Here is a 16243-nt window from a genome sequence, read left to right as displayed (position 1 = left end):
CTGCCGCGCCGCCTTTTTAGATGTACTGGTACCTGGGCACGATAGAGCATCGGGTGGGGGCGGCCCGTGAGATGGTAGCAAAGGTCCTGGAATCTTGATTTCCTGAACCTCACCTTTTATTCTCTCGGCCGCCGTCACTCACGTTGCATCTCCGTTTATCACTCCCAACTCTCGTCAGATTGTCATGAAACGGCACCACGACGAAGAGGACGGCGAGGCACCGAAACGGCCCAAGACGGGCGCGCCATCCCTCCACCAGCACCAGAATGCCGCCGTCGATCCGACATGGGGTCAAAAGTACGTCTTTTCCAACGTCGGTGAGATGACGACGATCCCCCTCGGGGAAGAGTCCGACTTTGAGGACGACGCCGACGCCATGGCCTATCTCCTTTCCGTGAGGCAAGTTTTTCTGGCTCCGTCTTGGCGATGGACGGCTGACTCGTCCAGACACGAGGCCACTGGCATCCCCCATCTGCTCGCGGCCCCTGCCACGCAGATTGGCCCCCAGCTACCGCCCGAGCTCCATGGGCAAGCCCCCGTCGGCATCGACGAGAGAGGGTGGTATGAAGATGGTGCCTTCATCGCACGGTCCGACTCGCCCGTCGAGGACGCGAGCACCGAGCTCCAGGATGCCTATTGCCAACATGTCCTCGCCCGATACCGTCGACTCCGAGGCGTGCTGCGGACGGAGCTGCCGGCCAACGAGGCGAAGCGCACGTCGTGTGCCTTCCAGACCACGGCCGCTCCCCTCGGTCCCAAGTCCTCGACCCACAGGGTCTGGTCCAACCTGCTGCGGACCACGGACCCGCACCCGAAGCAGCTGGCCGTCATGTCGAAGCACTCGGTCATCCGCATCCTCCGCGTCCTGCTCGGCGGCAAGTTTCTGCATCAGGGGTACACGCTTTCGGAGAGGACGAGCCAGTGGGTCTGGGGCCTGCTCGCCCGGCTGCCGGAGCCGTGGGAGCTGGACCACTCGGAGATTGGCTGGATTCGCGACCTCGGACGCCGTGCCGTGCTTCTGGGACGCAGCCTCGCCGAGATGGCCGCCTTGAGGGACGAGGTCGACCTGGGGGTGCACGAGAGCGAAAGCGAGGCCGAGGACCTGGACGAAGCTGGCGAGGTGGACGATGTCGAGGGCGGGACCGGACCGGCCGACGACGTCACGGCCCGTGAAGTGGAGCGAGCACGCACGACGACGACGACGGGCGACGAAAGCAGAGGCGATGGAGAGTGCCGGGACGATGATGGCGATGCACGGGCCGCCGACGCCGACGACGAATCCGTCGCCATGGAGCTCTCGGACGGCGAGGACGCCCTCGAAGCCGCCAAGGCTGCCTTCCTGTCCCGGCTGGAGCCGCCGGACGGCCAGGAGGAGGCGAAGCTGCGTTTGCGCATCAACATGCGCGCGACCCTCACCATGATCCTCACCGTGGCGGGCGAGTTTTACGGGCAGCGGGACCTGCTCAGCTTTCGGGAGCCCTTTGTGGGCATGTAATGATGCCATGACGCTATTATGATACCCGCCAGGACATGCTGGAAAAGCATACATGAATGGTACAAGAACAAAGCCACGAGGAACAGAAAAAACCTCAAACAATGCCACGGCCCGCGCTCATCCGAGCGTATCCATCAACGCCGACTCCGAATCATGCCGCCGCATCCGTGCACGGCGTGCTAGTCTGCCGTGTCCATGACACCGTCGAGAACGAGAAACTCGGCCTCCTCAAAGTCCTCGACGTCGACTTCGACGGCACCCTCGTTCGCCGAGCTCACCATCCGCCGCGTCGGTTTGCGACGGGATCTCGGGATGGCCAACAAGCGGTTGTTGTCCATGCCCTGGCCGACCTGCGTCCGGACGGCGACGACATCCTCATCATCCAGCGCGCGCTTGCGGCAAGGTTCCTCGTCGACGGTTTCCTGCGACATGCTGAGCTCGGGCACGGCGTCCAGATCGGGCACGGCACGCTCGGGCAGCGGCTGGACGTCGAGACCGCCGACCTTGTTGATGCCGCAGAAGGGGAGCAGTTCGGCCGATCGGAGGTGGGAGGGCGAGGGCGACACGACGGCGCTGTCGGTCCACAGCTTGAAGGCGCTGGGGCCGGCCGTCTTGTAGCCTTCGGGGACCGACTTGCGAACGCGCATGCCGACGCTGAGGAGGTTGGCCTGCACGCTGGCCGGGAGGGGCGGCGGCGGCGGCGTGCGGCCGGCTTCGGGGGTCTCGCCGGGCGCGAAGAAGGACGTGATGTGGCGCTGCGACGGATCGGCCGCCGCCCCAGCAAAGGGACGCTTCGCTCGGGCGGACATGATGGAGACGTCGACGAGAGTCGTTTGACCTTTGCAGCCTGGAAGACTTTGCTTTGGCCTGTCGGGGTGCCGGCGATATGAGAGGGAATCGTCCGAGGGCGTGGAGGGGAGTGGAGATGATGCTAATGTACAAAAGGATGAGGATGAGGATGAGGATGAGGATGAGGATGAGGATGAGGATGAGGATGAGGATGAGGATGAGGATGAGGATGAGGATGAGGTCGATGGGGGGAGGTTGTCAGGTTGGCAGGGTGAAGGAGGTATGCAAATTATGCAACGAGGTTCGACGATGCAGGATCCGCATGGGGGGGGGGAGGAAGTGGGTCTTCCTGCGATCGCGTTCCTCGCGACGGATTCGCGCCGACTGGCCGACCAGCAAAGCTTATTCCACCACCTCTGATTCGCCAGGAACGGCACACAATGCCATGAGCAAGCGAACAATGTCGTCCACCTCGACCTCGACCGACTGGACAAGTTTGGCGATGAATCTGGACATCATGATCGATGGCGTACGGCATGCCTGTGCCGAGCAGCAGTGGGACGTTGAGCAGGCGGCAGGGTTGAGGGCAGCTCAGCAAATCCGTGATCCGAACATGCGTCTCGAAACGACAGCATCTTCGGCTCCATACGACGCATGCACTGGTTAGGCGTGACTCTCCTCTTTTCACGTCATGCCTCTACTGTGGCCATGGGCCGTGTCGTGGCAAAATGTTGTTCTCGACTGTCTGGGCATGCCCGTTGCTGATGACGAGTACGATGCACGAATGGGTGGGTGTCATCAGTATTTGCATGGACGAATGTGTGGAGAAGCTTCCGCAGCTGCTTTGTTGCCGTTTTCCATGGACGCAAAAATCCCCAGGCATGAAACGATATGCGGATGATACGCCGGCACTCCTCGAGCGCTCGTGGAGGGTCGCGAGTGGCAAGGAGAGGCAGGAAATCAACGAAGCCAGCAGGCAAACTGGCGGCACCGATGGCGGCACCGATGGCGGCGGCGAGACATCATCGGCAGGAGCGCTTGAATATCGAAACAGGTCGGTCGAATGACGACGGCGGCAAAGCACGACGGCCCAGTGTCTTCTCCCATCCATGTGGAACCCAAGCTGAGCAATATACATTGGCTCGCCGCACCAGCCGACACGGAGCGTTGCGACCGACAGAGAGAGACGGAGAGAGACAGAGAGAGAGAGAGACGGAGAGAGAGCCGGGAAGAGCACCAGCCCAGATTCGACACATTTGCCGTGCACATGGGCCACATGCGTCCCGGCAGACCGACGGGCACCCGCGACTGATCGTAAAGTTATTGCCAGCCGTCTAGTATAACTCGCTCATGCCATCCAGCGTGCAGTACTTTTCTCTGGTCTTTTGCGCTTCCACTCCCGCCCGGTAAAGGCCACGAAACAAGATGTCGCAAGATATCCGGACCCCAACGCCGATGGGTGCCATCGTCTATCCGCGGAGATATGTCGACATGTCAAACGCCATTCGTGCAGATCGATGCCACCAACCCCGAAACAAACGTCTACTTTCTTCGGAACGAGCAGCCCTCGGTCAGGCGGGCCTTGCCACCGGTGGGTTGGCAGAGGACCGTGGTGCAGCCCTGGCAGATGACGACGGTCTGGGCGTGCGAGAAGACGGTTGTGATGGTGAAGCAGCCGGGGCACTTGACGTCCATGAAGAAGGACCGGGGCGCGGGGACCAGAGTCTGTCGCCGTCATCGTCAGTCACCGTCGTCCGTCTCCGTCGTCGACTGGGGACCTCGGCCGTTCGAGCGAGCGCGTACCTTGAGCTTGTGCTTCTTGGCCTCGGCGGCCTGCGAAGGGTTGAGGAGATCGACAGCGAGAACCTAACTTCGTCAGCGGCGGTCCGTGGTGCGGCGCTTCGGTGTGCCCACCATCTTGACTGATTTGATTCCGTCTTGCGAGGATTGATGCTTGGATCTGTCGACGGCGTCTCGCGGAAGGTGAGTTTAGCGAAAAGTTCGGTGCACCGAGGGGCGTCGGCTGACGGCCAAGGCCAAAGCAGACTAGCGCGCTAGGGTTTTCAGGCCCATTCTCACGTGACGCCACCCGTGCGCCTCGATTCGCCGGTGAACCTCGACAGGTGGGGCCCCGTAAAAATGGGCCTCTGACTTTCAGTGCGAGCCGCGAGGCTGCGGCCGGCCAGAGTGAGTGGACGCTCGACCGTGATGCGTCGAGTTGGGTCTTTGCAGCGGCCGCTTTGCTTTCCTTGACGCCGCCGACGACGTGCACCGATCTCTCTCGGGCCGCAGCATCATGGCGGCTCCCGGCGACCAACGCATCGCCGTCCCCATCGACGACCCCAACGCCGACACCGAATGGTACGCCCGTCGCCGAGCCCCCTCCGCCCGCCCACAGCTGACGCCGTCAGGAATGACATTCTGCGCAAGCATGGCGTCATCCCCGAGAAGCCGCCGAGCCCGACGCCCATGATCGAGGAGGCGCTCGCCGAGGGCCGTCGGCTCGCGTACGAGAATCGGCTCGAGGGCAAGGACCTCGACGAGCTCGACGAGCTCGAGGATCTCGAGGACGACGAATTTCTCGACCAGTACCGACGGAAGCGCATGGCCGAGCTGAACAGCCTGCAGAAAACCTCGGTCCACGGCTCCGTCTATCCGATATCGAAGCCCGACTACCAGCGGGAGGTGACCGAGGCGTCGCGGGACGGACCGGTGCTCGTCAACCTCACGTCGACCGTGGGCACCAACGTCGAGTCGCGCGTCCTCACCGAGCTCTGGCGGCAGGCGGCGCGCGAGTACGGAGACGTCAAGTTTTGCGAGATTGGCGCGAGCCAGGCCATCGAGAACTACCCCGACCGCAACTGCCCGACCATCCTCGTCTACGACAAGGGCGACATCGTCAAGCAGGTGGTGACGCTCATGACGGTCGGCGGCGTGCGCATGGGCATGCGTCAGGTGGACGACGTGCTGGTCGAGGTCGGCGCCGTCTCGGACAAGGACATGCGCGTCGTCAAGAGGAGGCAGCAGGCCGAGGACGCCGAAGAGGAGCGGCTGGCTGGCGTGACGAGAGGCACCACTGACGACGACGACGACGACGACGACGACTGGGATTGATGTACGCAGTACTCGCATTTGCAAAGAACAAAGCAAGACAGAGCAGAGCATTCGATGACTCGAGTACGGAGCACCCGTATTGTCTTGGTGGCGACGGAATTGTCGATTTCGACGGCTCGGAGCTTCGCCGCGGCCACCTCGGACAAGCTACCCCACACCAGCGCGATGCGGGGCGGACCCTGGTTTATCCGGCTCGTGACGTGACGCGTCTTCCCCAACCCTCTTCTCGCGTCCGTCGTCATCGTCCTGTCCGTCATCGTCCTGCCCGTCGTCATCGTCCTGTCCGTCGTCATCGTCCTGTCCGTCGTCATCGTCCTGTCCGTCGTCATTGTCCTGTCCATCTGGCATTTTCCCCAGCGTGCTTGCGAGCACACGGAACCCATCTCGGGCGTCCGCACCATGTCGGACGAGCCGTCGCTCCCCAGACTGCCCCCCCCGGCCGTCTCGTGGGACGAAAAGTCGCAGAGGTTCAACCGCAAACGCGTCCGCGGCAGCCTGTGCTCGAGCGACCCGGCCTTCTTCTCCAGCGATGACGACCCGGGCCTGGACAACTACGTGCAGGGACGGTGCAAGAAGCGCTACGTCGGCTCCTGGTTCCAGCAGCACCCAGAGTCGGATGCCAGCGACGGCGTCGGCGTCGGCTCCGTCCGGCCGAAGCGGAAGCGCACCTTGGTGCCCGTCGACAGCGGCGTCTTCCTCGGCAGCGACAGCACCGACGACTTTGACGTGCCGCCGATGCCCGCATCGAGGCTACCGCCGCCCGCATCGAGGCCGCCGCCGCCCGAAAAGGCCGGGCCGCGCGTCTCGGAAGCCGAGGCGGCGGCGCGCGACAGGATCCGCCAATGCATCGAGCGAGGCGACGAGTCCATCGACTTCTGGTCCATGGGCCTCGAGGAGCTCTCGGACGAGACCGTCAGTCCGCTGGCGACGTTTGCCTGCATCCCGGTCGTGACCAAGGACGTCGCCTTTGAGCAAAAGGAGCCCGAGCTCAAGCTGTACCTGGCCATGAATCTCCTGCAACGGCTCCCCGGCGCCCTCTTCGACCTCACCCACCTCACCATCCTGAGCCTGCGGGGGAACAGGCTGACGGAGCTCCCGGCGGCCATCTCGAGGCTGCGAAACCTGCGGCAGCTGAACGTGTCGCAGAACGAGCTGCGGTGGCTGCCGGCGGAGCTGCTCGAACTGCTGGAGGGGGACCTGGACCTCGTCGCGCACCCGAACCCATTTTACGAGCCGGACGAGCCGTTCGAGCCGAGGAAGGAAGGGGACCCGGCGGGACGGCGACGGCCGGCGCGGCATCTCGGGCGATCCCACCTGCAAGTGTCCGACTCGCGAGGCGTGAGGTCGACCTTTACGCTTCCCCAGACGGAGCTGGTCGCCGTCGATCGAGGCGCGCCCGCGAGCGCCGACCGGCCGAGCGCCGTTCCCAGCCTCGTCGAGGCCGCCCTCCGGAGCTGCCACTCGAGCACGCAGCTGGCGGAGCTCCAACACTACATGCCGGACGGCCTGTGCCACCTGCGGCGGCTGCTGGAGCGCACGACGAGGCAGAAGGAGATGGGCGGCCTCGGCTGCTCGCGGTGTCGACGCTTGATTGTCGTGCCGACGGTCGAATGGATCGAATGGCGAGAGCTGGACGGGACGCCCAGCCGGCGCGATGCCGTGCCCTTTCTCCACCGGATGTGCTCGTGGGTGTGCGCCATGAGGAAGCTCGGAGCTGCCGTCGAGTGATGGAAGGCGCCGTTATGACACAAGTACAATAATTCACGCGTTCAAGCAACTTTTTCCCAACCCCAACGGACGCGGTGCGCCGAACGGCGTCTGCTCAGCCGGTATCGATGCATGGTGACACCGCCCGTGTCGAGGCGACGCGTTTGAAACCTGGTCCTAGGCGCCATGGATTCTGGGAGGCCTGCGCCGTGCACGCTGATCAAGACGTCTGTCACCAAACAATTTCGAGCCGCTCCGCAAACGGGATGGCAGCAAGATCGACAACGTGCCGCTTCCTAGGGCGTATTTCTCTGCTCAGAGCTCGCATGTGCCTGTGCTCCTCTGGAAGGCCTCGGCTATGTGGGCGGCGAATATATGTGACCATGACAACGGGCTCTATCCTTTGCAGCTGTGGCAACACGGTAGTCGACACGAGCGCGGGAAACGAACGTCTCCACGAGAGACGAGCCCCGACACAAAGAGCCCTCCCCATCCTCGCCTCGGGGTGTCTCTTTCTCCAGCAAAGGGAATGACGAGACCGGACATGGCCTCCGATGCATTCGGATCCTGGATGCGGCGGATGGGCATTTTCGCGACGAGCTTCCACGAGTCACGAAAGGGACCGTTCCCATGCTCGGGCATTTTCGACATGACGCGTGCCGAACCTGTCTCCAGAGCGTCTCCATGGACCCGGCAAGACGACCATCGGCCGGCACGTCGGATACTGGGTGCGGCGTCGAGATTCTAGGGTTCGACGCCGGCTGATGACGGAGGGAGCCATGACCAAATCAGTGGTAAATGCCGCCAGCGCTCCAGCCGTCGCTCGATGTCGGCGACGAGGGCAAAGAAGCATGCCGAAAGAGCCATGAGACGGACTCGCTCTGCCGGCGAACAATGCCGTCCTGGCTGCCGGTGTAAAGGCATCAAGACGGCGGTGCCGGTCGACCGGCGGTGCCCAGGTAGGCTTCCCCTCGCCGCCGGGCATCCTCCTCGCCGGTCAAGGGTCCTGGATGCCTGCTCCTCTGTTGCCGTGTTGGTTGCCATGCTTTTTGCCATGCTCAAGCCGGTCGGATTCCCCACGGCCAGCGTGTGCGGAAATAGAAAGTGGAAACGAACACAGGGGGTCGTGAGATTCATCCCCGAAGAGAGGGGGCGAAGTGTGGGGAGGCGGCAGAGGAGGCAGCGCTCAGTGGACGATGTTGGGGACTGTTGGTTGACGGCTTTAGCGTCTGCTCACCAGTCCGAGCGCTGCAGATGGGTGTCACGCCCCCTGTAGGTGTGCTGCACCGCGCACCTACAGCGCATACGGATGCACCCATCACCACTGTAGGTGCAGCTGCGGCCGCTGGCAGATCATGCCCATCACAGCTCCTCACCTCCTTCACCTCACTCCTCACTTCGACTGGGCACCACCAAACAACTCTGATGCCGTTGGCGATGGCCCGACGTTGCATCGAATACACGACCAGGTTTCGGCCGCCGTCGCCAAGACCCCTGACGAGAGGACCGCAGGCCAATATGGACGGGCTTCTGTCGATTCCAGACTGATCCGTCCTGCGTGTCCCTCGAGTGATGGGGCCCAGCTTTTCGTCTCCAATCCCTCTCGAGCCAGAGTGACTCGACATTCTCGTTCTCCTCCCTCGACCCATGCTCCGACCCATGCTCCGACCCATGCTCCGACGCCTTCTCTTCCTCTTGCTTCTCTAGGGACGAACCGACATTGCGTCAAGGGCGATTGTGCGCTCGCGGAAACGACAACTCTTGTCTCTTCGTCGTCGTCCGGCATGGCCTCCAATGCGGCTTTCGTGGTCTTGCTTCTCGCGTTGTGGGTGACGGCTCAAGATTGCGTCACGGGCCCGTTGTCACTGCCGCTCGGAGAGGTCAAGCTCTCGAATGGTTACACGCAGCGTGGTGTATCCGTAAAGGTTGGCAATCCGCCGCAGGCGTTTGCCTTTCTACCGAGCTGGTAGGCGAGCGACGAGTCTCCGTCTCCTTGTCCATCCCCAAGGACCATGAACGAGTGATTGACAGACGGCAGGAACCACGGCAATGCATTGGTCTTTGACACGAGGTGTGGTCTCGGAGGTGCATACAAGATGCCAAGAGCAACCTGCATCACAAACCGAGGTGGTTTGTACGACCAGTTCAAGTCAGACTCCAAAGGCAAGCTAGCTTCGTCCGTCAATCTTCCCGCAGACTCGTGGGTCGAAGAGTCGCACGACATCTTTACCGACACGCTGCACCTCGGCGGCAACAACAGCCTGCGTGCCTTTCCATTGACGACTCCAAAGAACGAGATGGCCTCTCACGGAGCACAGGATCAGAACGCCCTCGGCGTGGGAACCGGCTCTACGCTCCTGGACGCCTGCCGCAAGGCTGGACTTGTTGCCTCTGATTCCATCGGCTTCTCCTGGGGACTGGATGGTGTCGGCGAGAGCGATCGGACGAGCGGCTCCTTTGTTCTCGGCGGCTACGACAAGGCAAAGACGATCGGCAACGGTCGTACCGGGAGACTTTCACACCCAGTTGAATGCCCCACACGCATGATGGTGAGCATCCTAGACGTCGTTGTCAACTTTCCCAACGGAACGGATGCTTCCGTCTTTCCAACCTCGGGCGGCACCCTGCGAGCTTGCATCATTCCCGAACGTCCTATCGTCATGGAGCTGCCTGCCGATCCTTACTTTGGGAAGTTGCTGCGGGCAATTGAAAACGAAGTAACCGGTCTAGATTCCGGGAATGCAATTCTGAACGGTTCTAAACCGCTGTAAGCAGAAGCTCCCTCGTTATTTCGTGCCAATTATCCGCTCACTTTGGCTAGTTTTACGGCCGACCTGACCATTACGATGAGCGGCGGCTTCCAGGTCAAGATACCCAACCACCAACTTCTCGATCCCCAAAAGAAGATTGGCATCAACGGAGAGACGACCGTGGGCTCCCCTTTGCAGCCTGTGTTACGCCTCACGTCCCCGCAGAACTCGACGACGGACTTTCGTGCTGTTCTTGGCCGCTATTTCTTTACCGATACGTACGTATTCCTCAACCGCGATGCCGATATTTTCACGCTCTGGCAAGCGAACCATACGTCGGAGGAGAAGCTGGTTTCTGTCAACTACAAGAACGAAGTCGTCACGGCCACGCAGACTTGCGCAACGAGCCCCGTGGCATCGCCGGGAGCCGATGCGGGAAAAGGCAGGGACGGCTCGCTCTCCTCTGGTGCCATCGCTGGCATTGTCGTCGGTGCAGCAACAGCCGCCGGCGTCGGCGTCGGCCTGCTGTGGTGGCTCCTGGTGCGAAGGAGGAAGGGAAACGCCAAGGTCGAGATGGAGAGCGCCGCGGCAGCAGAAGTGCAAGAAATGCCACAGACGTCCAAGGTGGCCGAGGTTGGATGGCCCTCTCAAGGTCAACCACATTCCATTCCCCAGGAGTTGCCTTCGGAGCCCATCAGAACCGAGCCGGTCGAGTTGGCAACCGGCACAGAGGGCAGGTAGCGGCCGAGGATGCCGACCCAACCAAACGTCGTCTCGAGGCTGCTCAGGACAAGGGGAAATGATGGTACGGTAGGTGTGCCCGCGAGTGCTCGGGGAGAGAAGCCTGTCGGGGTGGCTGTCAGACGTTGCTAACCGCTTATCCAGTGCAAAGTTCTACTCGTACTTTTTCCTAGTGATATCGAGAACGAACGACCCGATCTCGTGTCTTGCCTCCGATTACCGGCTCTCCGATTCGATCAATCTTCGGCATCCGCCTTTCGACTTGGGATTGCGCGAAGCAAAGCACACCGAGGATTCCCGTCTTGCGGACGGAGTAGTGTCGGTACGGCCATGATGACCCCGTCTGCCTGTCGACCAAGTGCCGTCACGGCCGCGATGATCTCGTCTGCCTGTCGACCAAGTGCCGTCACGGCCGCAATGATCTCGTCTGCCTGCCGACCAAGTGCCGTTACGGCCGTAATGACCTCGTCTGCCTGCCGACCAAGTGCCGTCACGGCCGCGATGATCTCGTCTTCCTGTCGACCAAGTGCCGTTACGGCCGCAATGACCTCTGCCTGTCGACCAAGTGCCGTCACCACTGCGGCCATTGCTCTTTGAGCTCACCAGCCACGTACCATCCCTCGCTTGTCGGCAGTACCGCTCCGACGAGGCTCGCATCGATGAATAGCCCGCCGACGAAGAGCGATGGAGCCTCGAGGCGGTTGGCGGCGCAACTATACCTATACCCATGGCGACCCGATCGATGGGCTAGAGGTTGTAGGTGGCTATAGGTGTAGTGTGGTTGTAGGTGACTATAGGTGTAATAGTGGTTGTACTGTAGGTGTAGTAGTGGTTGTAGGTGTAATAGTGGCTGTAAGTGCTGTAAGTGTAGTGGTTGTTGGTGTAGTAGTGGTTGTAGGTGTAGCAGTGGTTGTATTTGTAGTAGTGGTTATATGGAGTAGGTGTAGTGGTGGATGCACTGTAGTTGTAGTGGTGGATGCACTGTAGGTGTAGTAGTGGATGCTCTGTCGGTATAGTAGTGGATGCTCTGTAGGTGTAGTAGTGGACGCACTGTAGGTGTATTGTAGCAGTGGATGCACTGTAGGTGTACTGTAGCAGTGGTTGTAGGTGAAGTAATTAGTGGATGCACTGGTGTACTGTAGCAGTGGTTGCACTGTAGGTGTACTGTAGTAGTGGTTGTAGGTGAAGTAATTAGTGGTTGCACTGTAGGTGTAGCAGTGGTTGCGTGTGTACTCCGTGCAATAGTAGTTGTTGTAGCGCTCGTATATGCAAGTGTATCAGTGGCTGTGGCATGGTGGCTGTGCCGTATCCCCCTGGCGAGGCGTGGCTGGTGCCAGAAGCCGTGGCTCGTGCCAGAAGCCGTGGCTCGTGCCAGAAGGAGCGCGTTTCTGGGGCGCACTTGCATTGTTTCGATTGTGCATGACGCATTTCTGCCCCCTCACCGCCTTCCCTCTGGAATGTCGTTCCTAGCCTGGTCGGCCACCCGTCATCATCACCCATCACCCGCATCACCCATCACCCACATCACCCGTCATCCTTCGTCGCCCATCAAGAGCCGTCCGTCCTCGACAGAGCATCACCTCCCCCTCGGCCGTCGCTCGTCGCATCGCCAACGCGCGCGAGCCGTCTCCTTTCAGGCGCCCCCCGCCGCGCCGGACGAGCCGTCCGATGTAGTCCCTACAAACGCATCGCCATCACGCTCCCCCCCCCTTCCCTCCCTCCGTCAGCCGTTCGCCATGGAGCCGGACGCGTCGTCCGACCTCCCGCCCGTGCCTAGCTCGCCCGTCTACTCCCTGGCCTCGACGGCGAACCCCATGTCGCACTTCAACCTCCCGCCACCGCCGGCGCCGCGGCCCGGCCACGCCGTCCTCACCGGCGCCGACCTCGAGCGCTCGCACGAAGCCTACGCCGACCTCGTCGCCTCGGCCAAGGCCTACCGTCTCGCCCTCGCCTCGCTCTCCTCGGCCGCCTCCTCCTTCGGCTCGGCCCTCGAGTCCTGCGCGCGGCTCAAGGAAGCGCGGGCCGAGCCCGTCGCCCCCACGGGCGCCGTCTCGGCCGGCTTCGCGCCCGGCGGCGGCGCCTGCACGGCCGACACGCTGCTCTCGGCCTCGGGCGTCCACCACCTCGTGGCCAATCACCAGCAGATCCTCTCCGACACCGTCTACCGCGCCTTCGAGGTGCCGCTGCTGCACGACCTCGACCGGTGGCGCTGCGTCATCGACGACGAGGCCGACACGTACCAGCAGAAGATCAAGGCCCAGAGCCGCGAGGTCAAGCGGCTCGAGAAGGAGGGCCTCCAGCTGCACCGCCAGCGCCGCCGCGACGTCGGCCGCTTCCGCGCCCACCTCGTCGACCTGACGGCCAAGCTCGACGGCCTCACGAGCCTGCACGCCGACCACGCCCGCGCCCTGCTGCGCGAGAGCCAGGAGACGAGCGCGCGCATCGTCGACGCCAGCTGCAGCCTCGTCCGCGCCGAGGTGGACATTTTCGAGAGCCTCGCCCGCAAGGGCTGGACCGGCGGCGGGCTCGACGACCTGCTGGAGAAGGGCCAGGACCTGTTCGCCTTTGACGACGCCCACGCCGCGTCGGCCGCCGCCTCGTCGGCCGCCACCGCCGCCGGCGGCGTCGAGTCGCCCGCGCTCTTCTCCATCCTGCCGCCGCGGAGCATCCTCGCCGACACGGCCCACGACGCGGCGCCGACGCGGAGCGACAGCATGCTCACCATGGACGGCGGCCAAGGGTACCGAAACGAGGCCACCGACGGCACCGACGCCGGCGACGACGACTTCCCGACCGACCTCTGCCGGCCGCGGGGCCCGAGGCCCTTTTCGCCCCAGCCGCTGCGCCGGGTGCCGGCCGACGTGACTATCGACTCGCTCGCGGCCATGGGGCTGGCCGCGTCGCCCGAAGGCTTCGCCGACGACGACGGCTTCGCCGACGAGACGATACGAGGACGGCCAGGCTCGCGCCGGAGCCGTGGCCGTTCGCCGAGGGACGGGTCCACGACGCCGCCGTCGCTTTCGCGAGCCGAGTCTGCGTCCGACGCCGAGTCGGCGCGCCAGAGGTCGCCGGAGGGAGCGGAATAGCCAGCCCTCTCATCATCATTCCCTGTAGCGGAAGCATCGTGTACATGTATTTTTCAACCGCCAACGCCCGACGCCCGTGCCCGTTCCCGTACCCTTTCCCGTGCCCGTACCCTTTCCCGTGCCGGCATCATCTCCCGTGCCGGCATCATCTCCCGTGCCGGCATCATCTCCCGTGCCGGCATCATCTCCCGTGCCGGCATCATCTCCCGTGCCGGCATCATCTCCCGTGCTCGCATCCTCTCCCGCACCCTCTCCCGTCCCGCCCTCACTCCTCTCCCGCCCTCACTCCTCCTTGTCGCTGCAGACGTCCCCCTTGAAGAGGCCAAAGGTGGCGTCCAACCACCAAATCATCTTCCAGTAGAGGCTCGCGCGGGACCAGTCAAACTCGCCCGTCTCGGTCCGCGGCACCTCGTTGCCGATGAGGCTGCCGCCGAACCACTTGAACAGGGGCACGGCGCCCGTGACGCGCTGCACCACCGACTGCTGCGGCAGCAGCGCCTGCTCGGCCGGCAGCAGGCGTGCGCGGCGGGCCGTGGGGATGCGACGGCAGAAGACGCTGTCCTCGGCCGGCTCCATGGCCTCTGCCGCCGGGCCGTCCGTGACCGTCGCCGACGAGTGCGAGGGGGACATGGTGGTCGTGTCCATCGTCTGGCTCGACGCGTGCGAGCCGGCCGGCGAGAGGTCGAGCAGCCGGCTCCTAAAGACCGAGGGCATGCCCTGCTTGGGCTTGGGCGTCGCCGCCGCGCCGCCCCGGGACCCCTCGTCGTCCCGAGTCTCCTCTGGGCAGGCCTCGTCGCGGGGTGGGATGCCGCGGTACGGCTCGGCGTGGACGAGGTGGCCGAGGATGAGCTGCGGGCTCGCGTAGGCGGCGGCGTCGGCCGCTTCCGTCGTCTCAAACGTCACCTTGACCCAGTGCTCGCCGCCGTCGGCCCGGTTGACGAGGGCGCGCTCGTCCGCCGTCAGCGTCCTGCGCCGCCTGAGGGCCGGGTCTCGCAGCTCCGACTTGTAGCGCCGCTGCGTCGCCGGCGGGTCGCGCGGGTAGTCCTCGAGGATGGCGCCGGCGAGCGCCTCGTAGTGGCCGACGGCCGCGTACTGCTGCGTCGCCGAGCGGTAGCCGCGGAGCATCATCTCGACCGGCTGCGACGCCGGCACCCTCGGCCCGGCCGTCGCCGCCTCGTCCTGCTGGGCCTGCTGCGCGTTGCCCTTGCGGCCGTTGGCGGCCGGCGCCGTGGCCTGGTTGGATACCCAGTCGCCGAAGAGGCGGTCGGCGGCCGCGAGCGTCGGGTTCTCGCGAGCGCCGCGGGCCGGCGTGCCCGTCCGGGAGCGCGAGCGGCGAGTCGACTTGCCAAAGGAGCCAGACTCGGCAATGTTTCGTCGAGAGCGCGTCGACGGAGCGTCGTGTCTGTTTGGACCCTCCGTTAGCCAAAGTCGAGGCGGTTGGTTGCCTGCCTGGCCGACGACGAGGGACGTACTGGTTGAAGATCATGGCGTACGGCCGCTTGACGCCATCGTCGCCGACGTAGCACTCGTCGTCAGGCACATTGTGAAGGATGAGGGGAGCCATCCTGAGCGGGAGCTTGGGGGAGGAAGTTGAATGTTGTCCAGCTGGAGCATAGAATAGACATCCAGAGGTAGCACCGGCAACGGAGGTTGGGAACCGGAAATTGGTTTCTCCGATTCCGCCCACACACGTTCACTCCACCACGACCAGCGTGCTCGAAATACTTAACAGTATTATTGTTAATAATTAATAATTAATTAATTAATTAATTATCTCTTCTTCGCATCACCAGTGTAGGTACGCGTACATGACGGAATCACATTTCAAGTATTTTACGTACCCCGTCCTCCGATCCCTGCGTTGCGTGGAAAAGCTCGCCGCCGATTCTGCGGTCCGAATGGAGACGGAGACTTCGAGGCAACGAGCCTCTCCACGAAGGGCGTCGACATCCGTTTCCCGAGTGGTTGGAACAGTCTGTTTTCGTCGAGCCGTTGGTTTATTGTGTGATTTGGTCAACACCGTCGAGAATTCGGCTTATTCTGGGATCCTTGTGTCGCATGTGCCTCACGTCCAGATGGAGGCACGCAGTCAAGTGCTACAGTTTGTGCTGAATCGTGCCATGACGCACCGCCGCCTTCCCTCATCGCATGCCCAAGTTTTTATCAAGTTTAGGCGTAACCGTACACACTGAAATGCGCCCTACTCTATCCTACTGGCACATGATGTCTGGGGGATTCGAGAAGGGCATCCGTCTTTGGAGCACATGCTTCACCGTTCAGAGCGAGAGCACACTATTAAGTACATGTACGGCGTGCTGCGTACTTCCAGCAGGATAATCACAGTACTGCGGTGGGATAATTAGTGGAACAGGGATCGTCGCATCACAGTACAATGCCGTTGACTCGATGCTGTAGGTATCGAAGTGTACTCTCTCTGTGGACGTTCCATCGTGTACCGGCATATTTGCTGCCATGTTGTATGAGCTTCCACCGAACAACACTATGGGAGTACAAAGTAGTGATACAGGTAATACTCAGTTACAGGCATAGGTGTAAGTTTC

General features: G+C 62.7%; 11 protein-coding genes across 11 annotated transcripts; 7 read left to right on the top strand and 4 right to left on the bottom strand.

The window, feature by feature from the left end:
* Nucleotides 1-184: 184 nt before the first annotated feature.
* Nucleotides 185-1495, top strand: DCS_00118 (uncharacterized protein; the record flags this gene model as incomplete). Its single annotated transcript, XM_040797460.1, has 1 exon — nucleotides 185-1495. The coding sequence occupies one exon, from the start codon at nucleotides 185-187 to the stop codon at nucleotides 1493-1495; it is 1311 nt and encodes a 436-aa protein (XP_040658343.1).
* Nucleotides 1496-1674: 179 nt separating this feature from the next.
* Nucleotides 1675-2304, bottom strand: DCS_00117 (ribonucleotide reductase inhibitor; the record flags this gene model as incomplete). The annotated part of the gene is made up of 1 exon (XM_040797459.1): nucleotides 1675-2304. The coding sequence occupies one exon, from the start codon at nucleotides 2302-2304 to the stop codon at nucleotides 1675-1677; it is 630 nt and encodes a 209-aa protein (XP_040658342.1).
* A 440-nt stretch (nucleotides 2305-2744) lies between these two features.
* On the top strand, nucleotides 2745-2951 carry DCS_00116 (uncharacterized protein; the record flags this gene model as incomplete). Its single annotated transcript, XM_040797458.1, has 1 exon — nucleotides 2745-2951. One exon carries the CDS (start codon nucleotides 2745-2747, stop codon nucleotides 2949-2951), a length of 207 nt encoding a protein of 68 aa, XP_040658341.1.
* A 214-nt stretch (nucleotides 2952-3165) lies between these two features.
* On the top strand, nucleotides 3166-3351 carry DCS_00115 (uncharacterized protein; the record flags this gene model as incomplete). The annotated part of the gene is made up of 1 exon (XM_040797457.1): nucleotides 3166-3351. One exon carries the CDS (start codon nucleotides 3166-3168, stop codon nucleotides 3349-3351), a length of 186 nt encoding a protein of 61 aa, XP_040658340.1.
* A 358-nt stretch (nucleotides 3352-3709) lies between these two features.
* Nucleotides 3710-5398, top strand: DCS_00114 (Phosducin-like protein 2; the record flags this gene model as incomplete). Its single annotated transcript, XM_040797456.1, has 5 exons — nucleotides 3710-4175; nucleotides 4230-4267; nucleotides 4327-4475; nucleotides 4517-4645; nucleotides 4696-5398. The coding sequence occupies 5 exons, from the start codon at nucleotides 3710-3712 to the stop codon at nucleotides 5396-5398; spliced, it is 1485 nt and encodes a 494-aa protein (XP_040658339.1).
* A 399-nt stretch (nucleotides 5399-5797) lies between these two features.
* On the top strand, nucleotides 5798-7126 carry DCS_00113 (Leucine Rich Repeat domain protein; the record flags this gene model as incomplete). The annotated part of the gene is made up of 1 exon (XM_040797455.1): nucleotides 5798-7126. The coding sequence occupies one exon, from the start codon at nucleotides 5798-5800 to the stop codon at nucleotides 7124-7126; it is 1329 nt and encodes a 442-aa protein (XP_040658338.1).
* A 375-nt stretch (nucleotides 7127-7501) lies between these two features.
* On the bottom strand, nucleotides 7502-7756 carry DCS_00112 (uncharacterized protein; the record flags this gene model as incomplete). Its single annotated transcript, XM_040797454.1, has 1 exon — nucleotides 7502-7756. The coding sequence occupies one exon, from the start codon at nucleotides 7754-7756 to the stop codon at nucleotides 7502-7504; it is 255 nt and encodes an 84-aa protein (XP_040658337.1).
* A 704-nt stretch (nucleotides 7757-8460) lies between these two features.
* DCS_00111 (uncharacterized protein) lies at nucleotides 8461-10596 on the top strand (the record flags this gene model as incomplete). Its single annotated transcript, XM_040797453.1, has 3 exons — nucleotides 8461-9071; nucleotides 9144-9872; nucleotides 9927-10596. 3 exons carry the CDS (start codon nucleotides 8461-8463, stop codon nucleotides 10594-10596), a joined length of 2010 nt encoding a protein of 669 aa, XP_040658336.1.
* Nucleotides 10597-10812: 216 nt separating this feature from the next.
* On the bottom strand, nucleotides 10813-11325 carry DCS_00110 (uncharacterized protein; the record flags this gene model as incomplete). Its single annotated transcript, XM_040797452.1, has 1 exon — nucleotides 10813-11325. One exon carries the CDS (start codon nucleotides 11323-11325, stop codon nucleotides 10813-10815), a length of 513 nt encoding a protein of 170 aa, XP_040658335.1.
* A 1007-nt stretch (nucleotides 11326-12332) lies between these two features.
* DCS_00109 (uncharacterized protein) lies at nucleotides 12333-13682 on the top strand (the record flags this gene model as incomplete). Its single annotated transcript, XM_040797451.1, has 1 exon — nucleotides 12333-13682. One exon carries the CDS (start codon nucleotides 12333-12335, stop codon nucleotides 13680-13682), a length of 1350 nt encoding a protein of 449 aa, XP_040658334.1.
* Nucleotides 13683-13964: 282 nt separating this feature from the next.
* DCS_00108 (uncharacterized protein) lies at nucleotides 13965-15246 on the bottom strand (the record flags this gene model as incomplete). The annotated part of the gene is made up of 2 exons (XM_040797450.1): nucleotides 13965-15084; nucleotides 15155-15246. The coding sequence occupies 2 exons, from the start codon at nucleotides 15244-15246 to the stop codon at nucleotides 13965-13967; spliced, it is 1212 nt and encodes a 403-aa protein (XP_040658333.1).
* Between the last annotated feature and the right edge of the window lie 997 nt (nucleotides 15247-16243).

This window comes from Drechmeria coniospora, chromosome 01 (genome assembly GCF_001625195.1).
Source record: "Drechmeria coniospora strain ARSEF 6962 chromosome 01, whole genome shotgun sequence".
Lineage (NCBI taxonomy): Eukaryota > Fungi > Ascomycota > Sordariomycetes > Hypocreales > Ophiocordycipitaceae > Drechmeria > Drechmeria coniospora.
This window is presented reverse-complemented; position numbering and strand designations above follow the sequence as displayed.